The sequence below is a fragment of the Peromyscus californicus genome, unplaced genomic scaffold, assembly GCF_007827085.1.
Source record: "Peromyscus californicus insignis strain IS unplaced genomic scaffold, ASM782708v3 Scaffold_12__1_contigs__length_115047231, whole genome shotgun sequence".
Taxonomy (NCBI): domain Eukaryota; kingdom Metazoa; phylum Chordata; class Mammalia; order Rodentia; family Cricetidae; genus Peromyscus; species Peromyscus californicus.
In genome coordinates, this window is record NW_026294413.1 from 74,067,556 (window position 1) to 74,094,503 (window position 26,948).

At 34.9% G+C, this 26,948-nt stretch overlaps 1 protein-coding gene across 1 annotated transcript in view; it reads left to right on the plus strand.

The window, feature by feature from the left end:
• Positions 1–26,111, plus strand: part of Exoc5 (exocyst complex component 5) — a 58,621-nt gene extending 32,510 nt beyond the window's left edge. The window contains exons 12-18 of the mRNA XM_052733395.1: positions 1,671–1,818; positions 10,446–10,554; positions 14,044–14,164; positions 15,788–15,874; positions 17,159–17,267; positions 17,445–17,660; positions 18,237–26,111. Coding sequence (XP_052589355.1) covers positions 1,671–1,818; positions 10,446–10,554; positions 14,044–14,164; positions 15,788–15,874; positions 17,159–17,267; positions 17,445–17,660; positions 18,237–18,425 — 979 coding nt within the window. The 3' untranslated portion in view covers positions 18,426–26,111. The remainder of the gene's footprint in view (positions 1–1,670; positions 1,819–10,445; positions 10,555–14,043; positions 14,165–15,787; positions 15,875–17,158; positions 17,268–17,444; positions 17,661–18,236) is intronic.
• The last annotated feature ends 837 nt before the right edge of the window (positions 26,112–26,948 follow it).

Genomic DNA, 26,948 nt, shown 5'->3' on the forward strand with positions numbered 1-26,948 from the left:
AAACATTAAGAACATTAAGTTTGGGCAAAGTTAGTAAATGTTACCTGTCATTAAGATTTTCTATGAACAGCTCTTCATACTGTATGTGCTATTGACCAAATCCTGCTTTCAAATGACACACTGAAATGACCTAAACTAGCATGATTAAAATGTAAATCATATACTTCTCAATCAAATATAAAAATATAAAGATAATACTAGTAATATAAAGAATTCTGTAGCTTAAGTTTCTTTCTAGTGTTAATTATTCTGGGTTATTAACTATGAATCACATCATTCATTATTGAAACTGTAAAGAACAGAGCAAATATTTTACATTTTAGGCAGCCCTGAATTGATAAGCTTTTTTGGTCATTTGTACATAAAACTATTAGATTTATACTTTAAAGTCTGAGATAATTTGCATATGAGAAGAAGAGAATTTGCTGTAAAGTTGATGACGTTTAGTTGCTCAGATCATTCCCAGACGGGACCTAGCAGATGCTGCAAGGCGGACCAACTCCTATTGGTGTCTTGCAGACTTGTACACTTGTACACCCAGACTGCTCTTGTTATGATTGCAGGTTATAATAATAAACAAAGATAATGTCTGAATGGCTTTAGTCAAGGAATGGAAATCTTGGGCTGGCAACATGGCTCAGCTGGTAAAAGTGCTTCTGATGTGAGCCTTAATAACCCAAGTTCCATCCTCAGAATCCATGGTAGGAAAACTGGCTCCTCAAAACTCCCTTCTGACCCGTGTGCACCTGTACAAATGCATTCACACATACCTAATAAATTTTAAAAAGAAAAGTTCTTGAGATGTTTTCATGCTAAATCAAAATCTTTTTATTTCAAAAAAGAAAAACCTAAAGAGTAATCATAAGACTTCAAAAAATGAGTTCATAATAGCCTGAGCTATATATTCTAGTAGCAAAAGTAGTTTAACCTAGAGATGTCAACATAATAAATGTTCTAAGTGATCCCTAGTCACTAAGAAAAGCTCAGTTGTACTTAATAGATCTAGTTTAATATAGTGAAGACATGAGCCATATATTTAAATGGTTGTGTTTTAAAAAGAAGCACTAAAATTTTTAAATTTTCTTTGTGTGTAAGACTACTTTTAGTTATTTGTTACTTAGAATAGCTTCTTGAGTTGAAATTCCAAAGCTGTAAAATGTCTTTAAAGACCATAACTTTAGAGACTGGAGACATGGCTCAATGAGTAAGAGCATTTGCTATTCAATCATAATGACATGAGTTCAAATCCTTAGCACCTATATAAAAAGCCAGATGTAGCCATATACACAACTATATTGTCAGCACTGGGTGGAACGAGCAGGCAGGAGGACCCTTAGGGTTTACTGATTGTTAGCCCAGCTTCAGATGCAACAAGAGACCCTTCTTAAGGGAATAGGGTGAACAGTGATTAAGGTCGGACTTCTGACATCTTCATCTGGCTTCTTTGTCAGCAAACAGGTGCTTGCACCCAGACACACTTGTGCACATACACTCCAAAGCTATCCTTTTTTGATAAAAGTGATTAAAAATGAGTTTTTGTAATTAGCATTTCAGTCTCTTGTTTATTGGCTTATTTTGTTTTTTTTAATATGCATTAAAGTTGAGAGTATTTGCAGTTAAAACCTAAATATAGTAAACTTCTTTTTTCATTTGTCTTTTTGATGTACTAGTATTCAAGATTTGAAAGAAAGGATTAGACAACGTACCAACTTACCACTGGGGCCAAGTATTGATACGCATGGGGAAACTTTCCTATCTCAAGAAGTGGTAGTTAATCTTTTACAAGAAACCAAACAAGCCTTTGAAAGATGTCATAGGGTAAGAATAATAAATTGATTTTTTTAAGCTATAGTTGTGTATTTTAAGTTTTGCCTCATTTATAGAAAGATATAAATGTACTTCCTCATTAGGACCAATTAATTTTTAGTATTAATTTTTAATTGACACAGTTTATACAAATTGCATGTACTTGTAGGTACCATGTGAAGTTTTGATAAAAGTGTAATTTGAGTAATATTCAAACCAGGATGAGCATATGTATCCTCAAACATTCATCATTTCTTTGTGGAAAGGCATTCAAAATCTATTCTAGCATTTGAAAATATAGAGTACATTGTTAATCTGTTGTCATCCTACTGGTGCAGTAGAATACCAAATTATTTCTCTTCCCTATTGACCAGCCTTTTCTCATCACTCTCTACCTCTTTCCAGTCTCTCCTCAGCTGCTAGTGACCATATTCTACTCTTAATGTCTATGAAATCCCTTGTTTGGTTTTGGTCTATGAGTGAGATCAGGCAGTATTTGGTAGTGATAAATATTCTTAGTGTTTGTTTGGAAATGTCTCTTACCTCTCATCATGTCTCCAGGCTAGTTTTGCTGGGTATAGTATTCCTGTTGGTTAGCTTTGCTGGGTGTAATATTCCTGTTGGCAGGCTTTTGTTTTTAGGTTTTTGTTTTGCTTTGTTTATCTTCTTTCTTCCTTCTTCAATATGTGAATATCTCATCTCAGTCTCTTCTGGATGTTAAAGTTCTGTAATTTTCCAGTTGAGTGATGAGTGACTGAGTGGAATTAAAAAAAAAGACTCCGATACATACTACTGGAAGGCAACAAAAAAGCCAAATTTCACCTCTAAGGACAGGTGTACACTATTGATCCCTTTACATGTACATGTTATTTGTTCCCTTTTTTTCTCGTTTCTTTCAGAATCTTATCTTTAACCTTTGACTTGGTTACAATGGATCTTGAAGTATAAACTCTCCATTCTTACTTTCCTGTCCTTCTTGAACCCTAGTAGCCCCAAAATGTTCTCTTTTAATGCTTTCCTGTAGTTCCTACAATCTTTAGATATTCTTACTCCTTTTTTCTTTTCCTTATATGTATACTTAAAATAGTCTGGTTTGGGAGATAGCTGATCCTTCTTGTTTCTGCCATTGATGCTTCTATTACATTTTTCATTCTACTTACCATGCTTTTAGCTCCAGGATGTTTTGGTTTTATAAATTATTTCAACTTTCTTTGGCAAATTGCAGAATTATTTGCATATATTTTCTTGAGGTTCCTAGAATTTCTTTGAAACATTTACTTTGAGTTTTTCGTCATGAGAGATCACACACTTTGCATGGTTCTGGTGCCTTACTTTGTTCATTTTGGGGACCCTGAAACCTCTGGGTGCTTGTTGGCCTGCAACAGTGTCTGCATATTGGATGCTTAGATGTTTATTACCATCATAGTAACCTGCCCTTGTTTTGTTTTATACTCATTGTTCCACAATAATCTGTTTATTATTTTCACCAAGACCTTGGTCACTGTTCTTGTTTTAGCACTAGATGGCACCCCGAGTCTAGATTTTTGCCAACTCTGTGGTTCTCTTGCTGTCATTATTTCAACACTAGAGAGTGCCTTCAGCCTGAGTCTGTCACAAATCTACAGTCTTCCTATAAAGCTGACATTGGCTTGATAGCAGGAAAGACCTAGTCATTAGGAGCTCCGTAGAAAGGTAGATAATGCTGTTTATGCATCTTTCTACTGAGAGCCAAGGTAGGCCCAAAAGCTGTTTCTACAGTTATTGACCTGAGTTCAGCACTTCAAGGTTCTTGCCCAGCACTCCGCAGCCTTGCTATGGGAGGTCTGGTTTATACCTCCGGAGAAATGATTTGCATCCATCTGTCTTCTTTTTCCAAATGAAGTTACTCTGTCTTTGCTGTCACTGATACCGTAATACTTGGTCTTACCCAGAGCTCATAGTCCATCAGAATGAGCGCAGCACAGAGAAAGGACAAAGGTCCACACTGTTGTCGTCTGCCCAGAACTGTGGTCTGTTTGTGGCCTGAGACCTCTGCAGGTCTGGGGGTGCTGTGGCTGGCCTGCTCAGACTGTAGCTTCCACCTGGTACTAGGACAGGTTTAAAGGTTCCATCTGTGGGCTAGGCTCAAGAGAGGGGCTCTTGTGTTCTATCTTGTGTTAACTTTTACCATGGAAGGCCTGGCATTCAGTTCTGAGGAAAACTGTGTGCTTAGTTTCCTGTCCTTCCTTTAGCAGATGAAGTCTTTTACACATTGTGTTGTTCAGGTCTTGAGTAGCATGGTAAAAACAATCTCTTGGTTGCCATGACTCATCCTAAGCTGACCTGTGACTGAGACTTGTGGCTGAAGGACCTGGGATTGTCCTAGAGGTTTACTCAAGGCCCAAGCTGCAGCTGATAGTGGTGTGCCTGAGCACAAGTCTGTCTTGTTGCACATTTCTGCTTAGCACTGAGGCCAGTCCAGAGGCTCCATCCATAGACATTGGCTTGGGGCAGTAGTAGTAAGACTTTGCCTGTTACTGTATTTTATATAACATGTTTTAGTAGCTAATCTAGATACTTCAAGTATTATATATTAATTCATTTAATCATCATAAAGACCCAGTGAGATGATTCTTACACTTTTATAGTGAAAACCATAGCTCTTAAATACTGGAATTAAGAACTATGGAAAATTTAGTATTTTACTTACATGCATATATATCATTTATGCATTTTGAATGTCAATAAATTAATATACAAATTGGTAGGAATATTCAAAGAATATATATATATAACAGTATAAATTACATATTAATAGGAAAATAAAATAGGAATGATGCCATTTAATTTTTATTAAGGTGGCATAAATTAAGAACTATGATATTGTTATGTGTTGGTAACAAAGTGAGGTAAAAAACACTTTCATATACTACCAATGACTTTGAAAATTGTTACAGTGAAGACTGGGACTGCAGCTCAGTGTTAGAGTGTCTAGCATGTGAGACTCTAGGTTCAATCCTTAGTAATGCTGAGGGTTGGGGGGAATTGCAGTAGTTACTTGGAAGAATAATTTGTCAGGTTTTTAAAAATTCTTATTTGCATGTGGTAATCTAATTACAGCATTCTTTATTATGACAAAACAAAACAAAACCTAGAAGTAAGCACATGAAAAAGAGAGAACTAATGGCATTGTTTACACACTAGAAAACTATACCAATTTAAACGAATCAGCTAGAATTACACCAATCAGCATGAATTAATCTCAAAAATACTTGGCAGTGGTGTGGTCATAGGGTATTTCTTCTTAAGAAACAACTAGACTAGTAGAATGTGCAGTGCTAGCTTAGGCTTTTTTTTTCTGTCCTTTTTTTTTTTTTTTTTTTTTGAGACAGGGTTTCTCTGTGTAGTTTCGGTGCCTGTCCTGGATCTCACTCTGTAGCCCAGGCTGGCCTCGAACACACAGAGATCCTCTTGGCTCTGCCTCCTGAGTGCTGGGATTAGAGGCATTAGCTTCACACTGGGCATCTTTTCATGTGTTTGTCATCCGGACATCCTCTTTAATGAAGTGTTTCATTCATCTTTAGTGCATTTTTAAAGTCGGGTTATCTTTTGAACACTTTTTAAATTCTGTAATCTGGTTATAGTTTGTATCAGATATATGATTTTGCAATTTAATATTTCAAAGTATAGAAGTTCTTAATTTAGATAAAATGCATTTTAACACATCTGTTGTGAATGGTACTTTTTTGTATTGCAGGTACATCTTTGTGGAACTAAGAGTTACAGGAATTGCCTTTTAGATTTTCTAGTAGTTTTATAATCTGCAGTTTTACTTATCAAGCCTATAGTCAGCTCTGGATTAATTTAGGAATTTCATATAATCATGTATGGATTGAAGTTTATATTTTTTGTAATTAGGTTTCCATTTATTTTTGCCATCATTTATTGAAGACTTCTTTCTCCAAAAAATTACTTTCTACTTTGGTTGAAATCAATTGTCTGCTTATTTATGGTTTGTTTTAATCTCTATTCTGTACCGTATATCTTTCATGCCAATATCATGCTGTTTTAACTGTAATGGCACAGGAGGCCTTGAGTCAGGGAGTATGTCTTTTGACATTTCCATATAGACCATTTTGTATTTAATATATGTCTAATAGCTTATTAATTTCTATCATGGAAAAGTCTGGTTTTGATTGAAATGACAGTGAATCTTTGATTCTATTTGGGAAGAATTGATATTTTTTTTTTTTTGTTTTTTTGTTTTTTTGTGTTTTTTTTGTTTTTTTTTGTTTTTTTTTTTGTTTTTTTTTTGTTTTTTTTTTTGTTTTTTTTTTGTTTTTGTTTTTTTTTTGTTTGTTTGTTTTTTGATATGTTTTTTATTATTATAATACAAAAGCATTTTCAATTTGACAGGCCTATAATCCCAGCACAAGGGAGACTGAGGCTGAAGGATTCTATGAGTTCAAGGCCAGTCAGGCTACATTGTGAGTTATAGGCTAGCTTGGGCTACAAAGTGAAACCTTGTCTCAAAAAAACCAAAAAATTAAATGTAATTTTTAAACTTATTTAATTTCTAGTTTAACTTGGTATGTTGAAGTGTGTAGTTGGGTCTTTACATGTTAAGTTTACTATTCTATAATCTTTTTTGTAGAATTTGTTAGACCTTCTACATAGACTTATGTTATTTTACCATTAAGAAAGCTTTACTGACTCCTTTCCATATAGATGCCTTTTGTTGTTGTTGTTGTTGTTGTTCTTGTGCCTTGTTGCTCTGGCTAGACTTCCAGTACAGTGTGGAATGGAAATACGTGCAGAGAACAAACACTTGTTATTACACCTGGCCATTGGAGTACATCATTTAGTCTTTGACCACTAAATGTGATGGGGTCTGTAGGTTTTTCATGAATACTATCTTTTTTTTTTTTTTTTGGTTTTTCGAGACAGGGTTTCTCTGTGTAGCTTTGCGCCTTTCCTGGAACTCACTTGGTAGTCCAGGCTGGCCTCGAACTCACAGAGATCCGCCTGGCTCTGCCTCCCGAGTGCTGGGATTAAAGGCGTGCGCCACCACCGCCCGGCCGAATACTATCTTTTAACTTGAGGAAAGTCTTTTTTTTTTTTTTTCATTTATTTATTTTTATTGTATGAGCATTGATTGGTGTTTGCCTTCATGTATATCTGTGTGAGGATGTCAGATCCTCTGGAACTAGAGTTATAGACAGTTGTAAGCTGCTGTCTGGGGGCTGGGAATTGAACTTGAGTCCTCTGGAAAAGCAGCACACATTCTTAATTGCTGAACTATTTCTCCAGCAAGATATGTATACTGGTTTATTAAAGTGACATATTAAGTTTAAGTATTATTAGATCCCAGTACTTGGGAAGTAGAGGTGGGAGATCTTGAGTTCAGGGTTATCATTGGCTGCATGATGAGTTTGACTGAAGCCAGCCTTGGCCACAGGAGACTGTATCACACAGATAAACAAAGAAATGAAATAAAAGATTTTTTGTTACATTTTGTTAAATGTTTTCTTTTTTTCTTTTGGGAGAATCATGTTAACCGTGCATTCCTTTAATAAATCCCGGTTGGTCATCACTGGCCATTTTCTTATTGTCCTAGTTATACATTGTTGGATAGGGTTGCCAAATTAAAAAAACAAAACAAAAAACCAGAAACATAACTTTTTTTTGTTGTTTTTAACTGCCTTTGTTTATTGTGTCAGGGCACACATTTTGGAGGTCAGAGGAAAACTTAAGGAAGTGGGTTCTCTGTCTACAAAGTAGGTTCCAGGAATTGAATTCACGTTATCAGGCTTGGCAGCAAACTACTCTCCGAGCCATCTTGCTGGCCCATATGCACTAAATTTTGTCAAGAATTTTTGCATCAGTGTTTTTGAAGGATATTGGCCCTTAGTGTCTTTGTCTTGTTTTAATAATGAAGGTAATGCTGTACCCATAGGATGATATGCTAAGTACTTCTGCCTCCCTTTCCAATTGTTTGTGGGTTTAGATGATGGTCTTTCTGTCTTAAACGTTTGTCATAACTCGCAAGGAAAGTTACTTGGGCCTGTGGTTTTTCTTTGTAAGGATTTTTAACTAAAAATTCAGCCAACTTAATGTTTGCAGAAATACTCAGGTAATATAATTTTAAGTGAGTTTTGGCAGTTTTGTTTGTTTTTAAGACAGGGTCTTACTATGTAGACCACCAGGCTGACCTCAACTCACAGAGATTCATCCACCTGCTTCTCCCTCTCAGTTACTGGGATTAAAGGTGTACTACACCAATGCATCAGCCTATTTGTATCTTTTAAAGACTTTCATTTATCACCAAAATTGTATTGTTGGGATAAAATTATTCATGACCTTTTTCTTACTGTCTTACAACTTTTTGTAGAAACTGTTGTAATAATTGCCTATTTTATTCCCAACATCAGTAATTTGTTTCCCAAATTTTTTTCCAAACAAATCTTGATAAAGGTATATTATTTTTACCGATTTTCCCCCAAGAACCACTTTTTGGTTTCATTAATTTCTTTTTCTTTCTTTCTTTCTCTCTGTCTCTGTCTCTCTCCTTAAATATCTCTGATTTCTGTTCTTTCTGTTCTTGTTTTGTTTGTTTGTTTGTTTTTTCAAGACAGACCTGCTCTGTGTAGCCCTGTGTGTCCTGGAACTCACTCTGTAGCCCAGGCTGGCCTCAAACTCAGAGATCCACCTGCCTCTGCCTCCCGAGTGCTGGGATTAAAGGTGTGCACCACCACTGCTCTGATTTCTGTTCTTTATTGTTTCCTTCCTTCAACGTAGGCGCTATATGCCCCTTTCCTAGTTGTTTTTTGTCTTGGTTTTTTTTTTTTTTTTAATGTAAAAGCTGAGTTTGTTGACCTTTTCCAGTGTGTGCATTTACTTACCTTATTCTCAAGTACTGCATTCGCTGAAGCTAAGTTTTTTAGTATTTTAATTCATTTCAAAATACTCTTTAATTTCTCTTTGATTTTTTTTTTTCTTGCCCTAGAGTGATTGTGAAGTTGTATTATTTGGATTTTAGATTTTATACCATTGTAGTTAGTGGGCAAACTGTGCATTATGATGTCAATCCTTTTTAAATTTATTGAGATGCAATGTACAGCCCATATTGATGGTTTTCTGTATACATGAGAGAATGTGTATCTTCACATTGTTGGCTGAGTATTCTATAAATGTCAGATCTTATTCGTTGATGTCTTCTTTAATTTTTTTTATCCGTTTTCTGTTTATTCTATATGTTATGCATGGATTTGGGGCTATAAGCAGGAGAAAGGTGAGAACTTAGGCTTAGTTTTTATGATTTGTGATGGAGGTAAGGGCACCTATTGAGCATCAGAATCAAAAGAAAAGGAGTAGAGAGATTGGTAAGAGTGAAAGGTTGGCGTAGCAATTAAGAAGTCTAATACCAAATGGGGATGTTGAATCACTGGGGTTTTAAAGTGGTTTATGGAATTCTTTATAAACTCAATTATATGTCAGGCTCTCATTATTACATTAGGGTTGAGTGTCCTTGATTTGAAAATACAGAATCTTTTACACTCCAAAATATAAAATTCTTGATCACTAATATGGTGGCACATTGGAAAGTTCTACTCATGGCCGTAAGGTTAAGTTTTAGTAAAAAATACTATATTAAGTTGTCCTTGGACTGTTTATATAAGGAATTTATAAAACAAATGAATTTTATGATTAGACTTGAGTCTCTTAAGATATCTCATTATTTCAAAATATTTCAAAATCCAGGAAGTCCAAAATCTCTAGCAGTTCTAGGCCTAACTCTTTTGCATAAGGAATTCTCACCTGTAGCATTACCCTGAAAGTCATGTGAATAGATACTGTAAGTAGCTTTGACAGAGGCAGAAAGCAGTTTATAATTAATGGAAAGCAGTTCAAAGAAGTTGAGAATAATTTCCTTTTAAGAACAATTCATTTTTCTCAATGTAACTACTAATAATTCTTTAGTCTAGCAGCAGCAACATCAAAGTGAAAATTGTGAGCTTAGTGCAAATCAAGTTCTGTGTTACAAACACTTTGCAATTTTCCTATTTTATTCGAACCTTAAGACTAAAGTGAAATACTGTCAATGTTAGACCATCTTATAAATGAAGAAAATGAGATTTAGGGAAGCTCAGTAACGTTCTAAAGTCTTGCTCCACCAGATGTGATGAGTTAAAATTTGATTTGTTATATTTTACTATGAATATTAATTGATTGCATCTCCTGATTCCATGAGAATCTTTACAGTTTTGTTTTGAGTTTTACTAGAACAACCCTCTTTGTTAGTGGCTCTCAAACTTCTTTGACTGTGATCACCATAGTTAAAAATGTGTCTCACATGGAAGCAGAGTATGTACACGTGTGTGTGTGTGTGTGTGTCTGTCTGTCTGACTGTGTCTCGTGAAAGTATAATTGGATTTCACTCATGGATTACATACAATCTAGATTTGAAAAAACACTGCTCTAGATCAGGAGAGTTACAGACCAATCCAGAGCATTATAACTGTTTTGTGGACAGTGAGAGGGGAACACTGACATTTTGTTACCTGAAATAGTGTTCTACACAAAAAGGATTGCTTTATTAAGAGTTGACTTTTTAAAAATATAGATTTGAAGAGTAATACTGTTTTTGCTTGTTTTTAAAGCTTTCTGATCCTTCTGATTTACCAAGGAATGCCTTTAGAATTTTTACCATTCTTGTGGAATTTTTATGTATTGAGCATATTGATTATGCTTTAGAAACGGGGCTTGCTGGTAAGTATACTTATACTATACTTTTTTTTTAACCGCCTTTGGTCCTGTTTGGTTGATCAGTACTCTTAATGCTGTTTTGTATATGACTTCTATGTGATAAATTCAGTTCAGTACAATGTATTTAGAGCTTATGTAATACTAGGATGTGTGAGGTGCTGGAAACTAAACATAGGCATAATTCTCTCATATTGTTTACATCCAGTAGAGTAAGGCCATAGACTACAAAACTCAGCACAATATATTGGCAGAATTTATAACAATGCTCTATGCTATAAAATGTCAAGAAGCATACATAGAGATAAGAATAATTCTGCTTAGGAATTAAGTAATGAAATTTAGAGAGAAAATATTCAAAAATAAATTTGCAAAGGAATAAATTTATATTAAATTTTTTGGCCTCGTTCTTTTGGGTTTACTACCTGACCCCGTGACCTGTTAAGTGAGTATCTCAGATTTAACATTTCAAAAATGAAACTCTTCAGCTAGGCATGGTGGTTCACGCCTGCAATCCCAGCATGCAGGAGGCCAAGGCAGAGGTCATTATTAGTTTGAGGTCAGCCTAGACTATATAATGATTTCTGAATAACCTAAAATAACAAAGCAAACTAATTGTCTTCCTCCAACACTGTTCTCCCGAGATTTTAAGGAAGTAGTTATTTACCAAACCCAGAAAGTGCTCAACCTTCCTGTTTTCATTGCTGATAGCTAGTTCATCAGCAAATCCTGTCAGTATACATCCAAATATAGCTTGTTTATCTACTTTGCTTCATCTACTGATGTAACCCCACCTTAAACATTGTCATCTCCTAACTGGTTCCTGTGTCCATTCTTGCCTTCCTAAGTTACTGGGTAATAGCCAGCTTAATTCTTACTTTCTTGTTGAAGACTCCTTAGTGGTTTTACTCTTGAGGGGAATAAAAACAACTGCTTAGAACAACGCGATCTGTGGTGTGCTTCTTCCACGTGTTCCTCACTGTGCTTCATTTGCCTTGGCTCTTTACACTTATCTTTTAACCTGACCTCAACTAAGATGTCACCTTTTCAGAGACACTTGTGCTGATCACCTCACATGAAGTAGTGCTCCTGTTGCAGCGTAGTTATCCATTATTCATTATTGAATTTACTTTTTATACTAATACCACAATGACATTTCTATTTGTTAGTGTCTGTCTCCTGTCAGTATTCATTCATTTAGCACGTATTTTTTACGTGCCTAATCATGGGTTCATATTCCTGTAAAAATAACAGACAACTTATTAGGAAGTACGGTAAAATCAAAATTGGGTAAAGGGTAGAGAATACTATTGGGGAAGCAGAGTGAAGGGTTTACAGGCAGAAATTCTTTTTCTTTTACATTATTTATTATTTACTTTGTGTGTGTTCACACATGTAGAAGTCAGAGGACAACTTGCAGGAGTTGGTTCTCTCTTTCCACCATATTTGTTCCAGGGATCGAACTCATGTGGTCAGGCTTGGCAGCAAGTACCTTTACCCACTGAGCCATCTCGCCAGCCCCCCCAAAAGCTTTTTATGAAAGGGTAGTCAGAGAAGGCCTCTGAGAAGACACATGAATCAGAGAGCTCATTAAAGTGGTGAGTAAACTAAATATTTGGAGTAAAACTATTGTAGAGACAACAGCTTATAAGTTCTTAAGGGTTGGAATCTCAATTTGTTCAGTATCCCTACCCCCAGCATTATACTGTGGCATGTAGAAAACATTTACAGTTCAAAAGGTCTCTTTTTGCCTGTGTAGAACACCATCCTAGAAACCTTTAGTAATGAACCAAATTTAGCCATAAATCAGTCACTTTGGCATAACTCCAGTTTATTACCTTCATAAGCAACAATGTAACAGTGTATTTTAACTTAATTATAGCAAACTATTGACATCAAATATTTAACCCATGCTGGCAGTAAATGACTTAGTGTGGTCATTTGTATTGAAATGATTTAAATCTTCAAAAATGTGGTAACTACAGAAGATATTAAATAAGAATAAGGACCAGCAAACGGCCCAGCAGTAAAATTGCTTGCTGCCAAGCCTGACAACCTGAGTTCAGTACCACGGTGGAAGGAGAGAACTGACTCCTGAGTGTTATCTTCTGACTAATACACACATCTCCCACACACACACTCAAAGAACTTGTTTATTAAAAAAGATGATAAAGTAATGTGAATTTAAATCTGATATGAAGGATTTATTGTTTATCTAGTATGGAAACCTTCCTATTCATTTTACTAGCAGTATTCTGAACTTGGAAATGTTTAGGAAAATTTCATTTGGATGGAGAATATTCCTCATATAGTTAGTATTCTTGGTCATTGTTTTTAATGATTACATAAAATTCAGCCAGGTGATAAGAAATAATACTGGAGTAGCACTGTAGAGTTTACTCTTTTTAGGTAAAATCCCAAGTCAAAGCATATTATGTATACATATTTTAAAATAATTTTCATTACTTAAATCTTTAATTTAAAACTTATTTTAAATTATTTATTATTTATTTTAAATTAATTTACCATTTTTCCTGAGAGGCTTGTTCCCTACAATTTCTGCTGCTTCTAGCTTATATATGTATATCAGTTTTTATATATGCTACTAAATATTCTTCAAATTTTTTTATATTTATTGGTTAAAAACATTCATGACTACTGTCTTAATTTCCATGTTTTATTGTGATTAGTGTTTTCTACATGTGCTTCAGTTTATTATGTTTGTGTTGGCACCTTTAATTTTCCTACCACCTGATTGTTTCTTTTGTACAAAACACCACCCTTGTTTTCCAATTGTAAAGTTGAAGAATCATCATATAAAGAACTCTAGTTTGTAAGGTTATATATTATCATTAGCTGTCTTAACTGGATAGAAACACAGGCAACTAGAGCTAAAAAGAACAAGGAACCTTGAGTCCATGAGTTACTCTTTATGAAAGGAGGAGAAAGATCCAGGGGGTTTCAGTTCCACCTTTTGGTGTCACAATGTGGTTGATGACCACATAGAATAGTAGGAGATGTTGAAGAAACACGTCTCTGAGGTGATGAGATTTTGGATATTTTTGAGGACAGAGTAGAGACCATGATGAGTGCAGTGTGTCAATGACAGGAGTCTATGTAGAGTAGAGGGTAAAAACTGAAGTAGAAGACCACAAGGAAAGCATTTAACTGGCAGAGGGAGGGAGGCCTGTTAGAAGGAAGATGGTTGGATGTATTCATGAGACATGGCTGGAGGTTTGGGGAAAGAAGAAGGTAGAGCCCAGGCACTTCATTGATTCATTTCCGTTTATCTAAATGAACCATGAGGATGATTAACTTTGGGTTATAAAAATAGCTTTGGATGAATTTTGTTAAGCTGTTTAACAAAATCTCTGTAGAACCCTTGCTGATTTATTAAATGTCAGTTACTTTTATTCGTGTGGTATATATAAAATCATTCTTTTGCCCAGTGTTTTTCAAGGTTGCTTCTCACTTATCTGTGCCTTCCAATTTTAGGAATTCCATCATCAGATTCTAGGAATGCAAATCTCTATTTTTTGGATGTTGTACAACAGGCCAATACTATTTTTCATCTTTTTGACAAACAGTTTAATGATCACCTTATGCCACTAATAAGGTTAGTTGCATTGTCATATTTTCATTGGTATTTTAATGAGTATTATATTTTTATTATTTTTTAAATAATACATGTTCATGAAAACATCAAATAGGACAGGAGGTTTGAAATAAGTCTTTTCTTCTTTCCTTGAATTCCTTGAATTCTTGTTTTCTCTTCCCACTGTGCTGTTAATTTGATATATTTGAAAAGTTTTTAACTATCATTACCAAAATTGGAAATCTAACATGAAAAAGGCCTTCCAGCCTAGTGCAGCTAGGTACCAGGCATGGTGGTGCACACCTGTAATCTTAGCTACTCAGGAGGCTGAGGCAGGAGGATCTCAAGTTTGAGGCAGTCTAGTCAACATAATGACTTCAAAGTCAGCTTGGACAACCAAGACCCAGTCTCAAAAGATAGTTTTTTGTTTGTTTGTTTTTGTTTTTTGTTTTCTTTTTTCTCTTTTTTCCCTAAGGGCTGAGGATAGGAGGGGTATTTAGGGGAGTTTTCGGGGAATAAAGGGACTAGAGAAATTATGTAATTATGTTATACTATCAAAAAGAAAATTAAAAAGTTCTTTTTTCAAGTTAAGGATGTAGCTCAGTGGTAGATCTTGCTTTAGTATCTGCAAGATCCTGGGCTCACTCCCAAGTAACACACACACACACACACACACACACACACACCCCAATAGACACAATACACTTGTTATAAAGACATGCAAGAAATGTGAATGAACAAATTTTAATAAAGCATCAAGATTTGGTTCATATCTTCATATCAATTTATATGAACTTCTAAAGCATTTGAAAATTAAATGGAGTAATATGTAATGTTACATGTTGCTAAAGTTGTCTCATTAGCACTAGTATCTGTGCAGGAAATGTTCAGATAAATGATAGAGTTTGATAGTTTTGTTTTGTTTTTTAAACAGTGCTATGACATGTCTAGACTAGAAACAAGCTCAGAGATCATTTGTGATTCCTGAATCATACTTGGAAAGGAAATGTACTCTTTCGCTGTGTAACCCAGGCAGGTATTACAGACATGAGCCACCAAGCCCAGCTTAGGAAGTTTTCTTGATTTACTTTGCAAAGAGCTGTTATGTCACATAACAGAGAATTCACAGGTGTTGTAGTGTTGTATATTCCCTAATATTTTAATAGAATTGAGAAGCTGACAATTATTATTAGGTTTCGTGTCTTTTTAGTTAAAAAAGCTAAATGAAACTGGATTTACTTACTACTGTCCACATTTTTATTGGTAGGATTAATTATATTCTTAAGAGTTTGGTGATGTCTGTGACTTTTCTTACTATTACACTAGATATTTAGATACAGAGGAAACTAGTTTCAAAATTTCAAAGCTACATGGTGATGTTAAGTGCTATCTCCTCAGAGATCATAATAACAAGTCTGTCTTTGCTTTGCTCTTAATGGGTTAATTTTTCTAGTGTGAATGAATTGGGTATGCTAATGTACATAATTGTGTGTAATGATTTATTTTGTAATTATTGGGTATGTGAGCAAATGAAAATAATAGGTATTTGAATGTATTTACAAATATGTATTCATGATGTACAGATTAGAAACTTAGAAAGTAGGTTATTAACTGGAGTTTGTTTTCCTCTTTAATAAACAATAGCTCTTCTCCTAAATTATCTGAATGCCTTCAGAAAAAAAAAGAGATAATTGAGCAGATGGAGATGAAATTGGATACTGGCATCGATAGGCAAGTTAACTGTTTTTCTCTCTTTTTTCCCCTGCATTTTTAAAACTTATAGAAGTGCATTTGCATTGCAGCATGAACATTGTTTATTTTTACTCTTCTGGCTGTAAAGTTGATACTTTGACATATTGTTCTTATTTTTAGGAGAATGTTATTTTTATTAATTCCCATGGTGTTTTTTGTTTTGTTTTGTTTTGAAAGTCAGTGTGCTTAGATATACTTTCAAGTCAAAACAGTTAGAAATACTTTTTAAACCCCATTCCTCTGTACCACACTGTACAAGCTACAAATTCCTTTGAAAAATGAGATGCGGGGCTGGGATGTAATCTAGGGGTTAGGGTACTTTAGTGTGTGAGAAGCCCTTGCTTCAATCCTTAGTGCTGCTAGAACAACAAAGGTATGCAGTGTTTATTGTTATATTTCCATTTAGTGTGTTCTGGCTTATCTATGAAATGTTTGAATAGTTGTACTGGTTTTGTACATGTAACTTCTGTTGAGTGAATTTTAAAACTTTTTATATTATTTACTGAAGACTATAAATACTATTACTTTCCAGGTTTCTGTTTTCAGATGATAGTGGTCTTATATTGATTGAAAATTAGTATAGCTCCCTGTTTCAAGTATTTGCCATATATCAGGCACAGTACGAGGACTATGAGCTGTATCCTATTCTCACCATCTTATGTTGGTCTACTGTCATTTTGTAACTTGACCTCATTATTGTTGTGCTTAATTATGTGGTCTGTCTCTTAAATTTAACCTAAAACTTATAATTTTGACCACTCTGCTTGCAGCCACTGAACTCTAAATTAGTGTAGTCTTTTATTCCCATAAGCTTACTGTTGGAGAATATCACACAAATTAGATTTTATTGGTGCCTTCTAATCAGTGCCTTTATTTCTCAGCTGGGATTTAGTGCACTTGTTCATCTTCCTGATTGTCCTTTGACTGTGGGACTCAATGTGCCTACTACCACAGCCATTCTTTTGAGGCCTTTCTCCTCCACTTTCCTTAAGATTCTCTATGTATGGCTTTGCCTTAGAAGAGCCTTAGTTAGGAAGTAACTATTGGTAGATTGCAAAGATCTTTTCATGGGAGAAAGATGATAAAACAGAAGCTCTTTGATAGCAAGTCATAAAATGACTTTTTTTTTCTAAATTCTAGTTTGCCAATACCAAAGTGTTTTGTAATGATAGGAAATTAAATAATTTAACTTAATTTAGTATAATACAAAGGTAAAATTGAGTAAGTTAAATGTGTCATATATTTTGTGTTCTCAATCTTTAGGACATTAAATTGTATGATTGGACAGATGAAGCATATCTTGGCTGCAGAACAAAAGAAAACAGATTTTAAGCCAGAAGATGAAAACAATGTTTTGATTCAGTATACTAATGTGAGTGGAACTATTCAGTTTGCTAATATATTATCTTCTTTATTAAAGCTTGAACAATCATTAGTGTGCATAATTGTGCTTTAAGTTTTTTCTCTTATACTTGGAAATTGAAAAACTATTTTTCTTTGCTAAGCTGATACACATATCTGTATAATAAGTATAGAAAAACTTTTACAGGCATGTGTAAAAGTCTGTGCTTATGTAAGAAAACAAGTTGAGAAGATTAAAAATTCCATGGATGGGAAGAATGTGGACACAGTTCTGATGGAACTTGGAGTACGTTTTCATCGGCTCATTTATGAGCATCTTCAACAATATTCCTATAGTTGTATGGGTGGCATGTTAGCAATTTGCGACGTAGCTGAATATAGAAAATGTGCCAAAGACTTCAAGGTACGTTTAAACAAATATCGAGCTTGCAAGCCATAACATTAAAAACCTATACTGACTTGTTAAGAAGTGTGTGATTTCATTGGCATCATAAGGAGAGCTCTAATACAGCTTACCTAAAGGCAGTTATTCCAGTTATATTTCAATATTAGCATTTCCTTAGGGGTTTTATTTTAATTAAGGTCATATATTTCAGCACATTCCATCCAGGTGCCTTTTAACATTCATGAAAAATTATGGTTATGTCACACATTAGGAAAATATTCTTTTTTTCATGTGTGTTCCTCTAAAATCAGTTTTCTTTCATATTTAAGTTATTTTTAAAGGTGCTATCCTAATGATAATTAGTTCTAGTGTATCAAATTACAAATTATTGAGAAAATTGAATAATATGGATCTTTTCAAAGATTATTAAGAGTTTTAACTATGGAAACCTTTGAGACTTAGCTCTTCAGAAGCTTTAAAAATTCTGACATATGGAAAGTCTCCCATACAACCAGAATGTGAGAAGAATTTGCAGAACTTACTAGGAAGTAAGTTGTTCTGGTTCAATGCTTTTCTTTTCCTTTCTCAATTCAGATTCCAATGGTATTACATCTTTTTGACACCCTGCATGCACTTTGCAATCTCCTGGTCGTTGCTCCAGATAACTTAAAGCAAGTCTGCTCAGGAGAACAACTTGCCAGTCTGGACAAGAACATCCTTCACTCCTTCGTCCAACTTCGTGCTGACTATAGATCTGCCCGCCTGGCTCGACACTTCAGCTGAGTTGAAGTCACAAAGGAAATATGTTGTATTTTAGAAGGCCTCGGGTGATGGAAGCACAGGAGATTCCTTATGACACAGCCAATGTTTTATCTGGAAAAAATGACTGGAAGAAAGCAGCAGCCATACTTACCCAGGAATTTCATTGAAAGTTGGACACCATTAGCTATATTTTGCTTTTTATCTTTTCCCTGTTACATTGAATTCCATACTTTAATTTATAAATTTCAAATTCTATAAACCTATACGTGACTGTTTTAATCCTGAAAAACGTTGGTGTGAGAAGATGAATGAATTTCACCAGTGTTCTGGTTCTTGATCTTTAACGCATTCTCTCTGGAAACCCTACCATTCCTGTTTTGATTAAAGTAGGTGAAGTGCAGTAAAACTATACTTCTTATTTATCAGTTCTTCAGTTAACTTTTTAGCACCGGTGATTGTTAATTAAGTTATTAGATTTCCCTAAAGAACTTGTGACAACTCAAAAAGATCACAGTTGAGCATCATTTCTATAAGTGGTTGGGGGGCTTTTCCTGAGGTACAGCAGTACTAGTCCAGGGAAAATGTTATGAACTAAACTGAAATGATGAACTGTTTTAAGTAGATGGTAGGAACAAATCAGAATATATCTGCTTTCTGGGTAAAACTTCCAGTTTACTATTTCTTATTTGATAAATAGATTTAAGCCAATTAATTAGTAAGAAATTAATGCAACTACCTTATTTTATATTTAGCTTAAGGTGGAATACTTTAAAGGACCATGTTTGTTATTTTAATACTCTGAATAAAAAAGTGACATATAGTGTAAACTGTATTTATGAAAAATAGCAACATGTTTAGCAACAATGCAGTCAGTCTCTTAAGACCAACCTTGAATGAAATGGGATGGCTAAATATTCAGTAGTCTTCTATTTTAAGAGGAATTGAGAATTTCAGGTAATAAATATTATATATTCCAAGTTTGGAGCAAGCTCACAGCAAAAGCCTGCTTTTCAGTTCTGAAGATTCTTTCACTGTCCATTTTCAAGGCATTTCTGAAGTTATTCCTACTTGGATATTATTGATTGATTGGCTTAATATGGTACAATAATAAAGCACTCACAAAAGTTTAAACATCGATAAAAATTTAGAAAGGCCATTGCTCTGTAAACCCTATTAACTTACTCTATGAGAATACATTCTAAGTTATATATAGTCCATTATATTGTTCATGGTCTTCCAGGACCCAGGTAAGCTGTAATATTCAGTTCATTCATAGCATTGTTTTCTCTTAATGTAGGGTTTGGCCTAATTTGGGGTGAATTGTTTATTTCTTCTGAAAACCTCACTCTGAATAGTTATCACCATTACCAAGCTGTCTAATCCAGAATTAGCTACTGTACAAGTTACTGTTGACTGTATTTCCATTTTCTGTTTAGCCCAGTGTTACAAAGGTAAGCAAGGACAATGAGCATGCCAACTTTTGTCACTTTTATAGGACATTGTGGCAGTTTTAGAGGCTTTCCAGAAAGCAGTCCTCAGACCAGGGAGAGCCAGAACAGGTCCGGATACTAGAAAAGATCTATACTTGTACTGTTGCCACTTTCGAAAGTACTGATGTGAATTCAAATTATACCTCTGTTACTTCAAGCCAACAGTTTTCAGGCAGTAGTTTTACTGGCCATTTGAACTCTTTGTACAGTGTCAATTTGTAAAAAAAAAGAAAAGAAAAAAAGAAAAGAAAAAAATTAAAACATGAGATAACATTTTAAGACTTCCAAATCAGAGAAGCACTTCAAATTATTTTGTTTGAATTAATTTTTAAAAATGTAAAGCAGTTACTTGTTTAGATATTTTGTTAATTATTATTTCCATGCTTGAGTTCTGTGCAATATTTTCCATTATGTCCACTGACAGGACAAAGAAAATTCAAAGTGAATACCTTATTTAGAAGTGTTAACTTTCATGCTCAATAAACAAATTCCCTGCAATTGTTTTTTTATTTCACCCAATTTTTACATTTTAAGAACATCTGTAATGAATTATATATTTGATTTTTTACTAAAAGTATTCCTTATTTTTCATAGTTTAGATTTCTCCCCTTTTTTTAGCGGAAAGGAACATGACTATATAATTAAGATTTAAAAATCTAACTAGAATAGGGTGTTTCTCTAAAGAAATAAAAATATGTGTTGTATGAACCAGTATACATTCTTTGCATTTCACTCTTAAAGTATTTACATATATGGGCATCATAAAATTTAGTTCAAAATGTATAACTCAAAAAAGATTGTCAATAGATAAAATGCTTTTATACATACATGGGAAATTTTTAGTTAGACATAATGGAGTTTAATAAATTTTACCAAAATTTAAATAAGAATCTTTATAATATCCCACAGTTCTGTGTGAACTACACATAATATTTAAGTATAAATATTTCATTTAAAATGTGCTCCAAAACACTGAAAAGTGTTTGTCTAAACTTGAGTGTCTTAATTTGAGATGCAGAACACAGACTTAAGAAGAAGGCTAGTTTCTGAATTACTGGAAATGATAGAGCACACAAGTCCTTATACATAGGTTTAGGATGGCCCCTGAATTAATTGAAAATGGTAGAGTACACTATGAGTCCTTACCAAGAATTATTAGATTTTATTGGGTGGATCGATTTTTAGAATATGACAATGTAACCATTCCAAGACAATTACTGGCCTCCTTTAGGAATGCCATTGCTGTGAATCCCTAGGGTCTTCCTTGTTTTAAAAAGTGCTGCTCACATAGGTTAAAGGAGGTTAAGTTAAATTTTAAAGAAGGTAATTTGTGGTATATTTTCTTTGCTCTTTCCATTTTTCTTTCCTTTTATGCCTAAATATTTTACTTTCTGAATACTAGCTTCTTAAACACAGTGAAGTAAATTACCAGTCAATAGATTGATTCAAAGTGGAGGATTTACTGCTTCCTTGAGATGTTTCTGCCTACATTAGAGCACATCCAGATGAAGAGAGAATGGCTCCTAAAATAGCCCTGAACTTCAGAGTGGTCATGTTCATAAGGCTAAGACATGCTTGAATTGTTGGTACAAGAGTAAGGGGCACTCAACTTCATGCCTTGTGACCAGAAAAGATTGTATCTCCTGATTAACGTGATGCTCTTACAAAAATATTCTGTCATTGCCCACGCATTGTTCACTGCTTTTTCGGGAGTGTGAGATCTTTTCCAGAAGCCCCCTGGACTTACTTGACTTCTAACAGAGACTTTGGTATACAAAGTACTCTGATTTATCCAGTTCGAATTATGTTCAGTTCCTTTACTACTGTACTTGAGAAGGCTTATCCTACAATTTACTACATATTTTGGGAAAGAAGACCAGTGCATATCATTATGCCAAATAATTTTTCATGAAGTTAAAAACAGCCATTTAAAATTTTAACGCATAGTAAAGGTAATTATATCTACATTTATTGGACTTAAGTCTCATGTGCTGTGCTAAGTCCTTTGCATATATTATTGATTCCAGAGTAACTATCATTTGGGTACTATTATTTTTGTTTGGCAGGTGAAAGACCTAAGGCACAGAACAGGTAAGGAGACCTTCAAGGTCTGTAGGCTGACACAGGCTCAGACTTAAATGTCGTAAAATGGGAGTGAATAATGTCTTTTATAATTTATATTGTATTTTTCTTATTTGTGTGACATTATGTATATTGCTTATTTTGATAGCCTCATCAGTTTTACTTAATTTTCTTTTCATCCAGTATTTGATTCTCATTGCGAAGTTTAGATAATGAGGTTGGAATACAGGATCTGTATCAAGCTACTGTTAGATTTTTTTAAATATTTTAGTGTGCAATCATACTATCTCAGTTGGTGTTTAAAGTTATATAAGTAGTCATGAAATTTTAATTCAATATTAAGTTTGTATTTAATGGAAACCTACCCATCACAGAGGTTTCCCTTAGTGAATATATTATACAGTCATATTTCATATTGTTTCTGCTTAATAATTTTAACAATAGAAAGAGTCTAGGTATTTCATAAAAGTTTTTGAATTTTTTATTTTCTGAGATTATAATAATTACATAATTTCCTCCTCTTCTTTCCTCCAAACCTTCCCATTTACCCGTCCTTGCTCTTTTTCAAATTCTGGTCAGCCAAGAAAACACACATAACAAATAACATTATATAGACTGAGTAGGTTGTAATTATGTATTTAGGAATATGTGTATACATACATGCATATGCTCATACAGTTTTCTTATAGCATGGGAGAAAATAATAACTCCCCCTTAGGGGATACAAAGAAAGCAGTGTTTTTACATTCAAAAATAGACTACTTTAAATGTCATGGGCTTGCTGATTCTGTTAGCTGTTTAATGTATCTTGAAATGGCTAATTCTAGAGTGAAAATGTAGGACAAAAAGTAAATTATTAATAATTTATAATCATTAGAATTTTCATTGGTGAATGGAGCTGGTAACCCTGGACTTAACTAAGTACGTAGTTTTAAACTAGGCACTGCATATTTTATCACTGCTATTTGGTGATATTATTTGCTGTGGGTATCAATAAACGTTCACTCTTATGACTAAATATCCATGTGGAGCAAAAAAGACCAGCAGTTAAACACAGTTGCTCATTTTCTCAATGGCTTAGAGGATTGTCATCTGCCTTAACGTTACAAGGCCAATTTAAATAGGAATATATCCTATCATACTCCAAATAGCAAACAACCTCAGAAGAAAGGCATTTTTGTGTTGGCCATCAGTGAGGCACTACAAATGTATAATTATTTGCACTAATATTTGAGCAGATGGAATGGATTAGAATATGGTTAACATTATTTTGCAGACATGTATTTTTCTATTAATATGTACTGTGCAACGTGTTAAAACTGTAATATTTATATTACTGTGTTTAAGAGGCAGTATCCAATTGAGCCACTTTTAATTAAAAAATTTGAGACCAGAATTATGTTTACATTCCAGAAAGCACTTAACTTACTTTATAAACAAAAGATCAGTAAAACAGACTTACCATGCCTGCTACTTAATAAGAGGAAATACATAGGGTTGAGATTGGAGGTAGGAATCTAGAATGAGAAAGCTAAAGGCTCATTTATACTCATAACTTTTATCACTGTTAGCAGTCTTAAATGAAGAAAAGATCCCTTCCATAATATCTTTATATTAGTAAGCTAGGTGAAGATTGGGTAGAACCTGTTCCGTAGAACTGATCTCCTAAGGAAGACTTCCAAATCGTAGGTTAAACCTGACGAAGTGGGAAACCTTGATGCCCCTGTAATCCTAAATAGGCAAGTGCCCTTCAGTGAGGCTGCTCTTGTGCCTGACAGTCATCTTTATCTTCGTTCTGTGGGGATCTCGGTTTCCAGTTTTCTTGAACTCCGGCCTTTGGTTGTAGCATTTCTGTCAAATGTGTGGCTTTTCCTATAAAGCTATCCAACTAGAAATCCAGACACAGTACCAACCTAAAGAAGACTGGGGCTACCTCTACATATATTGTTTGTAAATACTGTAGGGGACACACACGAAATTATGTGACGATACTTTATAAATATTTTCCTAAGTGCCTATTAGGATTCTCCAGTAGAAGGTATTTTCAATTTTTACCACAAGGGGGTGATGTTATTTTTATAGTGATAACTTATTTTTATTTAAAAAATAGAATTCATGTAATTTTACTGAACATCTGTGAACACTACTGTCATACACTGAAGGGGTGTGTGTGTGTGTGTGTGTGTGTGTGTGTGTGTGTGTGTGTGTGTGTGTAATTCAGAAAGTCATCAATGAGGAAAAGTCTAAGAAAATTAAGAGCACAAAATCCAAACATGTTTGTATACAGAGATGGATGACTTGAACCAAATCCACCACAACTAAAATTGTGTTTTTAGAGTTTTGTATGTAACATTGAATTATTTGTCAGCTTTTTAAAAATAAGGATATTCATTGTCTGCATTCACTTTTTAATGGGGAAACTTTTGAAATAAACTCAAGTGTAAAGAAAGAATTTTAAGGATGTACCAAACAAAAACTTCCCCTTTGGTGGTAAATTGCTCCTGTGATGTTATCTTGCAATTCTTTAGCATTTCCCAGAAGAAGAATTCTGTCAGACCATAATACCGCTGTTGAACTCGGGAATCTGCTTTGACATGTAACTGACATCTAGTCCTCAGACCCCACTTCAGTTTTACAGGTTTGTCTCAATGTCTCACTCTGGGATCCAGATGAAAACCATGTGAGGCTCCAGATGATCTGCAGTTCATTTGCTTGAACACCTGTTGCTTCTGACTTTTCAAACCCCACCACCACCACTGTGTGGATTATAGGCAGTTACTGTGTCCCTGAGTTTGGATTCCTGTTTGCTCATGGTTGGATCCCAGTCATACTCGTGGGGACCGTCACAGTTGCTCTGCTACACTCTGTTTGCACCCTCTCGGGTCTTCACAGCTCTACCTCAGCCACTTGAGTGCTCATTAACCATGTGTTTAGGGACCAGTCCCGCACTGTGTAGGGCTGCTCTTTTCCCTGTAAAATGATGTTGTGGGGAGTTGCTTTGTATGTAGCAGAGTCTAATCACAATTTCAGTTAGTACCAGTTTTCTGTTCAAGGGACTCGTGAGGATTGTCTCTAGTTGGGTCACTGGGAGCCTCTTCAGGTTGGCTCTTGTGCTCCTTTGGCATTCCCAACATTTTACAGGCACTGGCTTGCACTCAGTACAACAGACTTTTCTAAGGTCATTTTGTACTTGTCTACCCTAGCTCTCCCATCCAAGTACTAACCAGGCCCAACTGTGCTTCACTTCCAGGATGAGGTAAGATTGGGCCCCTCCAGGGTAGAGTGGCTGGAGATTTCCTGCAGCTCTGAAATCAGTCATCCTTCTTTTCAGTGGAAATTGGTACTTGGAAGCCAAGGTTTGTGACTGGTTATACTCATTAAAATGGAGATGCTGCTGCTTCTAGTGTGTAGTGCTGGGAGCTTTGTGTGATTATCTGTACATGTACTCATTCTTAAAACACATATCCATGGACATACACTCCTGCGCCCTCTCCCCCTTTATCACACACAACCCCATGAGATTCAGTGCCCCATACTGGATTCCCCAACCCCATGCAGAGGAGGGAGGGCATCCTCATCTTACTCAGCTACTGAAGTATTGACTTTAGGACCAAATTGGAAGAACAGGAATGGTCATTTTAGAAATCATGTAAGTCAAGTGTTGGTGGTGCATACCTTTAATCCAAGCACTCAGGAGGCAGAGGCAGGTGGATCTCTTAGAGGCCAGCCTGATCTACAAAATGAGTTCTAGGATAGCCTGATCTACAAAATGAGTTCTAGGATAGTTGGGGCTACACAAAGAAACCCTGTCTCAAAAAAAAAAAAAAAAGAAAAAGAAATCATGTAAAGGTTTTTAAATTCTAAATAAATTATTCATAACTTTATCACTCAAGCAACTATATGGGGGGTATACTGTAGTGAGGGAAATAGTAAAGGTGAATTGTTTATAAAATGTTACATTAAAAAGTTAAAATTTGGAGGCAAATTTAAAATGCATAGCATGTTTTTCTATATCTCTTTACTGCTGTAATTGCTTATTTAATGATAGAGTGCATCATAGGAACTGTGAATGAAATTTTAGCTGTTAAATACTGGATAAGATGATTTTGCTAATAAATTCCAAAGGAAAAAATGATTATATAATTGTTGTTTTTATAGGCCCTTAAAAAATATGTGTTCAGGTTGACTTCATGTGAGACAGGAGTCTATCAACGCTAGGTCTCATACATACTGAGGTCAACTTCGTGTGAAATGATAGACTGAGACACAGACGTCAACTGAGTTATATTTCTAAAAGATAAAACAGGATTCAAGCTTTCCTCTGGCTCCGAGACCAGCGTTTTAAGCACTTGTTTGTGTTACCTATAGAGTTCACAAAGGTGGCCATGTTTCATCTGGGCTTATGCAAGCATCATTTTACAAAATGAGGCAGGAGACGGGGCAGAGTGACTGCTTACAGATGTGTAGAATCTGAACCACTGCTGTGTTCACCAAATGGAAAGATGGCTTTGAGAGTCGAGTTCAGCATGAGTGAGTATGTGTTGGAAGGCAAAGCTGGGATGGTTTGGGTTAGCCAATTAAGTCTTCAGTGATAGGTCAGTTGATTTATTATAGAAACAACAAATCATTAAAGATGGAGTTTGTTTTAGACAATGCAGTATAAACATGCAGTGACAGAGAAGAGAGAGCGGAAGCCAGGCTCCTGCATTAATAGGGGTGGTGAAGGCCTGAACTTGGATGGCACTACAGGACCAAACTATTGGCTTGTTTGTGTATATTAGGAAAGTAGGCTTAGGAGGAATGTCCCTGTGTGCTGAAAGTTCGTCAGACCTGTCACCAGAACTTGGCCTAGGTTTTGTGAGGAATTGAAACTTTTAAATTTTCACTCTTTAGAAGAACAAGGTTGGAAAAAGAAATGTATTCCTTTTGTGGCTTTGATAAGGGAATGAATTTTTGAAATTTCATTTGATAG